General features: G+C 65.4%; 3 protein-coding genes across 3 annotated transcripts; all 3 read right to left on the bottom strand.

The window, feature by feature from the left end:
- Window positions 1-1,218: 1,218 nt before the first annotated feature.
- Window positions 1,219-1,701, bottom strand: LOC109148511 (U1 small nuclear ribonucleoprotein 70 kDa-like). Its single transcript, XM_019296256.1, has one exon. It carries the CDS (start codon window positions 1,699-1,701, stop codon window positions 1,219-1,221), a length of 483 nt encoding a protein of 160 aa, XP_019151801.1.
- Window positions 1,702-4,495: 2,794 nt separating this feature from the next.
- Window positions 4,496-5,781, bottom strand: LOC109148510 (collagen alpha-1(I) chain-like). Its single transcript, XM_019296255.1, has 2 exons — window positions 5,539-5,781; window positions 4,496-5,281 (listed from the first exon to the last, which is right to left on the bottom strand). The coding sequence occupies exons 1-2, from the start codon at window positions 5,779-5,781 to the stop codon at window positions 4,496-4,498; spliced, it is 1,029 nt and encodes a 342-aa protein (XP_019151800.1).
- Window positions 5,782-5,829: 48 nt separating this feature from the next.
- Window positions 5,830-6,465, bottom strand: LOC109148509 (translation initiation factor IF-2-like). The gene has a single exon (XM_019296253.1). It carries the CDS (start codon window positions 6,463-6,465, stop codon window positions 5,830-5,832), a length of 636 nt encoding a protein of 211 aa, XP_019151798.1.
- Window positions 6,466-8,132: the final 1,667 nt, after the last annotated feature.

Genomic DNA, 8,132 nt, shown 5'->3' with positions numbered 1-8,132 from the left:
TTTCCCTTCTTGCCTCTCTGCCTCCCCTGTCTCGCCTACGTCCTGGCCTGTTCTTTTTCCTGTCAGCGATTCCTGTCCTCTCGTCTCTCGCTCTGGCTCTCTGCCCCTTGCTTGTTGCTCCGTTGCCTCCTGCCGCCGCGTCCTCTACCTCTCTTCGCTATGTCTGCCTTCGCCCCCCGGCCCCCGCTCCCTGTCCCCGCCTCGGTATGCTTCCCGTCCACTGTATGCTGCCCCCTCTCGCCCTTGGTACTACTTTTTGCTTCTGCTACCTGCCCCTCCCACTTGTTCTTCTGGCCTTGCTTCCTGTTGTCCTTTCTCTCGGGGTCCTCCCTTCCTTTCTCTTGCTTTCCCTTGTTTCGTACTGCCTTTGTGCCTTATTGGCTCTCCCGGGCGCCCCTGCTGCCGCGTTCACCCCCCGGCTCCCCTTCGCTGCGCCATCCCGCGCCGCCTATTCTTGCCGTGCCGGCTCTGGACCTGCTCCCCCCGTGCCCGCCCCTTTGCCGGGGTGTTGCCCGCTTTGCGTTCCCCGCCCGGGCCCACTCCCCTGCCCCGACGTTCTGCTTCGCGCCCCCCCTCCTTCCCTTGCCGGCTGCGCGTGTGCGGCCCGCCTGCCCCGCCCGCCCTTCGCCCCACTCACGCTGCTGCCCCGTTTTTGCCCTCCCCCCTGGCTCGCTTGCGGCCGCCTTTGCACGTCTCGCCTGACCTGGCCCCGTTCCCGTTTGCTGAGCGCCGTGCTGGGCCTGCGGCCTCATGCTGCTGTCCCCACGTTCCCTTCCTAGGATGGTGCGCGTGTGCCCTTTCTGCTTCCCGATCCCCCGCTTGTTTGCCACCTGCCGCCTCCCGCTTTCGTGCGGCGATTTCTCGTAGGCCCTCCTCCCGGGTTCCACTCTTCTCCCCCGGGCCGAGGTGGCTCTTCCTGTCTGCCCTCCGTTGCCTTGCCTGCTGTGGGCGCGGCGCTGCCGCGGACCCTCGCGCCGGCCGCCTTGTCCCCCCTGCTATCCTCTTTCCCGCCCCCCGGCCCGCTTACCTTGCGTGTACCACCGCGCCCGCCCGCGCCCGCGCGTGCTTTGGCAGTGTTCGCGCGCTTCCGCCCTCTGCTCCTGCTTTGGGGCCCGGATCCCCGCCGTGCCCTGCCCCGGCTCTGGTCTGCCCCCCTTGCTCCTCCCTCTTTTACCCTCTCGATGTACTTCCCCCCCCCTTTTTGGCTTGCGTTTCTTGTCACTGCCCCTTTTCATGTGCTCCCTTAGCGCCGCCTGCCCTGCTTCCCTGCTGTCTCCCCGTCTTGCCGATTCTCCGCCTCTCCCTCTCCCCCGCTGCCACTCTTTCTCCCTCCTGCGGTGTTGCTGCTCCCTGACGCCCTTTGACTCTGGCCCCCCCCCTGCGGGCAGTTGCCCGCACCCGCCTCCACGTGCACCTCCCCTTTTTCTTCCCCTGCTTCGGCCGCGGGTCCGCGCCTCGGCTTCCACCCTTCCTGTTCCCCGGCCCTCCTTTCGCCCTCCTCCTCTCCTTTGTTTCGCATTTTGTACTTGCCTCCCCCCCGCTCCCCCGTTGTTCCTCCACGCCTAGTGTGACATGGCGCGCCCCGCGCCCCCGCCCCTTTATCGCTTCCCCTTGCCCTCCTCCATCTCCCTTTGCTCCCCTTCCTTCTTTTGCCTTCTGGTTTTTTCCCTCAGCTTCCGTCCCTCTCCCTCCGTTCCTCATCCGCCCCGTCCTCCGCGGTGCTTCTCCTCCTCCCTGTGCCCCCCGTGGTGCTGCCGCACTGCGGCCGGCCGCCCTCACTGTCCCTTTCCCGGCCTTAATTTCTTTATGCTTTTCACGTGCCCCCCACCTGCCACGCGCTCTCCCTCCCCGGTTGGGCCTCCCCCTGGGTCGCCGCCGCTTCCCCCGCCCTCCTTGCGGCCCCCCGCGCCCATCCTTCCCGTGCTGCCCCGTCCGGGCCTTCGCCCCCTGCTTCGCACCCCCGTTTTATGCTCTCACCTTTTGCTCCCCTTCTGGCCGTCCCCACCCTCTTCTCCCGTTCTTCCCGCCCGTACCCGTTGCTGCCCACCTTCCCCTTAGCCGTCTCCACCCGGCCGCCCGCTTTCTCCCTGTGCTTGCCCCGCCTGTCTTCCTTCTCCTCTGTCTCCCGCTTCTTGCGTCCCCCTCCGTCTTATGGTCAATGCCTGCGCCCCTACTCCTCTCCGTCGCCCCTTTCCTCCCCCACTTTGTCCAATTTCCTCCAACTCTGGCCACTTGCTTTTTCTCCCCCCCGCCCCGTCCGTCTTCTTTCCCTCGGCCGCCCCCTCCCTCCCCTGGCCCTTTTGTCCTCCTCTCGCTCTCCTCCTCTACCTGGATTTTTTAGCTGCTTCTTCCACCGTCGCTTGGCCGCTTCCCGCTGTTTGCTCCACATCACCTCGTTTCCCGGGTTTTGAGGTCACCCTCCCCCCGTTTGCTTTGCACGCCCTTCGCCCCCCTCCCCTTCTTCTCTCCCTTGGCCTGCCGGGCCCGTCATGCTCCCCCCTAGCCCATTGCCCTTGTTCTCCTCGGCCCTCTCTTAGGCTGCCGCGCTCTGCCTCTATCCCGCCCCCCTGCACGGCTTCGCCCCCCCAAAACCCCCCTGACCATCGTAAGTTCTGCTTCCGGTTCCCCTCCTGCTCCTTGGTCCTCTGCCTGCCAGCTCCTCCCCCCTTCCTCCCTACCTGTGCGTGGCTCCCCCCGCTCGTCCACGCTGTCCCCGTCCTGGCGTTTGCTGTCGCTCCCCCGCGCTTCGCACTTTCCTTGCCCCGCCCCCCCGGCTTCCTCTCCACTTTCCCTGCCTTGCCATTTGCCCCCCTCCTTGTGATTCCCCGGCCCCCGTGTCCTTCGTTGGTCTCCCGTTGCCCCCTCTGCTGACCAGTTCACACCGCCGCCCCCTATTTGCCTCCCCGCCTCGGCCGCGGCCGTGGCCCCCGTGCTGTACCTTGCCACCCCCTAGATCGCCCCAAGCCAGTCCACCCTGCCTCTCCTTCCTGCTCTCCGGCCTTTCTACCTGTGTCCCCCCCGGCACGCCTGTCCTTGTGCTTACATGGGTTTGGTCCGCCCGCGGCGTGCTGCCCTCTCCGCCCGTCCTGCCCGCGCTTGTTCTGTTCGGCCGTTTGTGCCCCCCCCCTCCACCAGCCTTCCCGGCCTCACTGCTTCCTTCACCCGTTCCATTTCTCCTCCGCCCCCCTCGCACGCGCCTTCTCGCCTTCCCTGTGCGCCGTCCGCTGCCCGGCCATCCCTTCCATACCCCCCCTCCCGCCTGGGGCCTGGGCCTGTTCGGCCTCCCCCCTTCTGCTTTCTTGCTGCTTGCTCTCCTCTCCCCTCCCCGGCGGCGGCGGCCACGCGCGCGCTCCCGCCTCCCGCCCGCACGCCTTGGTCTTCCTCCCCCTGCCGCCGCCCCCGGCGTGCTGTTGTGCTCTTGGCCTGTCCGTCCTGTTCCGCTTCCTTCTCCACCTGGGGCCTGTGCACGCGGCCTTGTCTGTTTTGGTCGTCTGCGCCACTGACCCTTGTGCCGCTGCCTCCTGCTTCTGGCCTGCTTGTTCTTTGTGGGTGTGCCCCCAGTGGCAGCCCCGCCCCGCATTGCCTTCCTTGCTGCGCTGCCGCCCTCCTGGGCCCCCCCCCTTCCTCCCCCTTCACCGCGTGCTGCCTGTTTGTCCCCACTCTCGCCCGCCTGCGCGCCGCCCGCGCTTCCTGTTTTGTGTTTGCGCCCTGGGTTTTTCCTGGCCCTCCCTGTTGCGCCCTGCTGCTGCTCTCCTTGTCTGCCCCCTGTGGCGGCTTTGGCCCTGTCCCGACCGCGTTTCCCCTTGACTCCGAGCCCTCCGGCCCCAGTGTTGCTTGGCCCCCCCTGCTTTTGCCCCTTCCCTGCCTGGCCCTGGCGCGGCCCTTTGTTTCTTATCCCTGCCCTGCTCCCATCTGGGCTCCCGCCCCCCGCCTGCCTTTTCCCGCTGTCCTCTCTGGTTTCCCCCTCCACCGTTCAGTTGCGTGCAGGTTTGCTGCTCTTTCCTTCCCTGCCCCGGATCCCTGGAAGTTGCCCCTGGCCAGCCCGACCCCTCATTCCTGTGTGGTTGACTGTTTCTCCGGCGTGCCGTTGTCTGGCGCGGCCTCTCGCTTCCTCACCCGCGACTGCCTCTCGACCCCAGTGACCCGTCTGGGCGCCTTCCTTGCTGGCCATGCCCGGTCTCATCCCCTGTTGCTTTGGGGCGCCTTGCTTGCCCCTCCACCTGTTTAGGTTGCCCCGCACCCCCTGGCCCCTCTTTCGTTCTCCACCCTCTTTGCCGCTTCCCCGCTCACGGGCCCCGCCTCCCCCCCAGGGCTCTGATGCGCGCTACGCGGCATTCCCCCTTGCCAGGGTGGTCGTTGGCTTTCGCGTGCCCCCTCCGCCTTCCTCGTTCGTTGCTTGGTGCTCCCCGCCCTGTCCCCGCTTTGCTGCCATTTTCCCCCTTTTGGCTGCCCTTGCTGCGGCGCTGCAGAGTGCCGGCCGTTTCCCCCTCCTGCTTTAGTCCTTCACGCATCTTGCTCCCGCGGCGCCCGGCCTCCCGTCTGTGCCCTCCGCACGTGCGCCGCTATGCTGTTGGCCTTTGGCTCGCTCCCTTTGCCTGGTGCCTCCCCTTCCGTCACTTTCCGCAGCTTGCGCCGCTGTGGGCCTGCCCCTCCTGTTCTCCACTTTCTCGGCCCTGTTGGGGTGCGCCTCCTTGTGCGCGCTTCCTTCCGGTTTCCTCCCTTTCCGGCGGCTGCGTGTTCCTGGCCCGGCTTTCTGGTGCCGCGCTCCGGCTCCCAGTTGTTCTGCCCCCTTTTGCGGTTCTCTTCTCTTTCCTTTTGTTCCGGTAGCCCACTCCTCCACGCCACCTTCCTTTCCCTTCCCCGTTCTTTCATTCTTCCTCCTTACTTCCTCCCCCCTTGGTCCCACTGCATTCTTTCGCCCCTCTTCGGCCTGTCTTGGCTCGTCCCCTGCTTTCTCTGGGCCGCTCTTGACCCCTCCTGGCCCGCCTCCTTTTCTTCCCGTTATCTCGTGTTCTTTCCCTTTGGCCGTCCACGTTTCTTGTGGGTTCTCTCCTCCCCGCTTGCTTCCCTTTTCGCTTTTTTGCTTCCATCCCACCTCTCCCCACTTCTCGGCTTTTCTAGGCTCCCTTCTTCCTTTGCCTGCCTTTTGTCCGCCATCTTCTCTTTTCCCTCTTCCCTCATCCGCTCTGTTCCTCCACCCTTGCGTTTTCCGCTTTATGGTTGCTTTCCCATCCCTCCTTTTGTTTTCCCGCTCACCCGTGTTCTCTTCCGTCTCTCCCCCCTGCTTTCGCTCATTTGCACTCTTTCTGTTCTATTCTCGGCTGCGTCCCTGCCCTCCTATGGTCCTCTGCCGTGCCGGGCCTCCTTTCCAGTCTCTCTCCTGCCCCCGCCCACTTTGCTCCCCCACCTCCCGCCCCGCAATTGCTCCATCGCTCTTTCCCCTCTTTCTGCCTGCCCGTTTGGCCTCCGCTCCTTGCTTTTCCCTTCCTTGGGCGCCTTTGCCCCCCCTCCGTCTCACGCTGGCTGCCTGCTCCTCGCCCCCTCCCCTCCCCTCTCCGTCTCTGGCTTGCTCTGGTCCCCTCCCAGGTCCTCTTCTGTTGCCGCTGCACGCCTTTTTGCCCTTCCCTTCTCGCGTTCCTCTTCCTCTCCATCTCCCCCCCCGGCCATGCACCCTGCACTTGTCCTCCCCCGTCGCTCCCCACTCTTCCCTTTGGGTCCCGGCCCGCTGCCCGGCCCTGTCTGCTGGCCCTCGCCCCTCCTCCCCTCCACGCTGGCTGGCATTTCCTCAGTGCCCCCCGCTGCTTGCCGGTCCCGCGCCCGGGCCCCCGCTCACCCCCCGAGCCGTTGCCCTAGTTCCCGCCGCCTCGTCGCTCCCCTCCTTCTCCCTCCCCTCCCTGTGCCCTCCGGCGCGCCTTCCCCGGGTCCCTCCATCTCATCCCGGGTTTGTCTGTCCCCCGGTCCTCCGGCTCGTGTTTTGGCCTTCTGGCGGGGCCTTCTTAGCTCCCACCTCTCCGCCTTCCCCGTGGACTTGCCTGTTGGCTCTCCCCGCCCTTCTTGCCTTGTCTTGGCCTGGCTTGCCCGCACCGCTGTTCCCCCCCCCTTCCCTGGATCGGGCCCTGGTTCGGCCGTTCCCCTCCCTTCCCTTCCCCGTCCGTCTTGCGTCTGGCTCTCTCGCCTGTTCGCCGTTTTGGCCCTCCTTCCGCCTTTGCCTCCCTGTCTATCCCCTCCGTCCCCCCCTTCCCTCCCAGGGCCTCCCGCTCCCCGCATGGTCGTCGCCTCTCGCCCGGCCCCTTCCTCCCTTCCAGCCTCCCCCTTGGCTGTGCTTCGGCCTCCTCCCGCACTCGCCCCCGTCATCGCGGTTTTCACGCCCCTATTGCCTGTCCTCCTCTCTCTTCTATGGCCGGTCTGCTGTTTGCCTGTTTCTACCTTCCCGCCACTGACGCATATCGCCTTCCTCTGTGCCATTCTTCACCCCTGCTCCCCCCTCTTGGACTACGAATCCCTCGCATCTCTCCTCTCTTCCCGTCCCTCTCCCTGCCACCTCCCCTTTTCCCGTACTTCTTCTCTCCCGGTTCTCCCGCTTCCCGCCGTTCCCGCGTACCGTGGCCGTTCGCCCCTCCTGCCCCCCCCCGGCCGCCGTGGCCCCGCGCCCCGCCCGCACCTTTGGCACGCCATCCGCAGCCCCTCTATGCGTCCCCGTCCCTTGCGCTCCGGCCTGCCGGGCGCCCGTGCGGCCTGGCCGTGCACCGGATTCGCCGCCCCCGGCTTTGCTGCCCCTCCGCCCGCCCTCCCCTGAGTTCTGCTTCTTCCTTGCCCCACCCCTTGGCTGGTTGCCTGCGCGTTGCCGCCGCTGTGTCGTGCGGCTGCCTTGTTTTTTGTGTTTGCTCCGTGTTTTCCCCACCGTCTGTGTTTTTCTTTCTTCTTCTTCGCCCGTTCGGCCTGGGCGTGGGTGTGCCGGCCCTTGTGGCTTTTGCTGTATCGGTCGGCTCGCTCTGGGCTCACGGTGTTCTTTCGTTGGTTTGGTCTGGCTGCTGCCCTCTGGCTTGGCCTGTTGCCCCGTGGCCCCTTCCGGTTCCGATCCAGCTCCCCCTCCTCCCCTCTGCCCCGGGCCTTCCCTCCCCCCCCCACGGCCCCCGACCGCCTGCTTTTGCCCCTGTCTCTCTCTCTGCTTTCTCTATCTGGTGGGTCGTCCGTCTATGACACCTTGCCGCCTCTTTCTCCTTCTCCTGCCTTGTGTGTTCGCCCTTCGCCTTTGCTCGCTCGCACCTGCCTGCCTCTCTCTTTCTGGTCTCGATTAGGGGCGCCCCGCTCAGTTTTCCCGCTCCAGCCCCCTGTTCTTCTTTCTTTATTATTTTGTTTGTCCTCCTCTTGCCTGTTCCTTGTCGTCTTTTGTTCCTCCGCTACTTTATTCCCCCTCCTCCGTTCTTTTTCTGCCCCTGGCAGCTCCCCCTGCCCTCATCCTTTGCCCACCGCCCCTCCCCTCCTCTCTATCTCTCTCCTCTTCTCTTCTCCATCTCTATTCTCTTCTCTCTCTTTTTGTCACTCCTTCCTCCTCTTCCGTTTGTACTCCTTCGTGTGTCCTTTCCACTCGTCCCTCCCTCACCGTTTGATTCCTTCCCCCCCGTGTTCCTCAGTCACTTCACTCCGCTTTTCGTTCCCTCCCTTTGCGCCCCGTTCGCCTCCCCCCTCGCCTCTCTCCTGCCTCCGCCCGCTCCCCCCGGTTGCTGCCCCCCCTCTCCATCTTCCCCCCTCTTGCTGTTGTCTTCCCGGAGCCTGTTTTCCCTTCCCCCTCGTGTGTCCTTCGAATTGCCCCCTTTTTCTGTCCTAGGTATCTCTTCTTACTCCTTCCTTTTGCCGCCTTTTCCTGTCCTCTTATCTCTTCGGACCTCCGGTTCCCTTGCCATGCCCGTCCCTGCCCGTGCACCTTCGGTCCCTGCCCCCCCCCGTGCCCTTCGGCCCCTGCCTCCCTTCCCCTGTGTCTTTCCCCTGCTCGCCGGTTCCCCTCCCTTTTCGCGTTGGCCTTATTTTCCTCCTTTCCTTCCTTTTTCCTCCCTTATTCCTCCTCCCTTTTTTTCTTCCCCCCTTTTCACCCCATCCCACGCCTTTACTTTTCTTTTTTCTTTACTTTTTTC

Source organism: Ipomoea nil, unplaced genomic scaffold (genome assembly GCF_001879475.1).
Source record: "Ipomoea nil cultivar Tokyo-kokei standard unplaced genomic scaffold, Asagao_1.1 scaffold2130, whole genome shotgun sequence".
NCBI classification, from domain to species: domain Eukaryota; kingdom Viridiplantae; phylum Streptophyta; class Magnoliopsida; order Solanales; family Convolvulaceae; genus Ipomoea; species Ipomoea nil.
Note: the sequence above shows the minus strand (reverse complement) of the source record. Positions and strands in the feature narration are given on the sequence as shown.

Bases quoted from the DNA above. Each gene is read 5' to 3' on its own strand.
- LOC109148511 (XM_019296256.1), bottom strand. From the start codon at position 1,701: ATGAGGAACGGAGGGAGAGGGACGGAAGCTGAGGGAAAAAACCAGAAG.
- LOC109148510 (XM_019296255.1), bottom strand. From the start codon at position 5,781: ATGCCAGCCAGCGTGGAGGGGAGGAGGGGCGAGGGCCAGCAGACAGGG. The intron at 5,282-5,538 runs GCGAGGAGCAGG...GAGCGAAAGCAG, and splicing joins CGGAGAGGGGAGGGGAGGGG to GGGGGAGAGACGGAAGAGAA.
- LOC109148509 (XM_019296253.1), bottom strand. From the start codon at position 6,465: ATGGCACAGAGGAAGGCGATATGCGTCAGTGGCGGGAAGGTAGAAACA.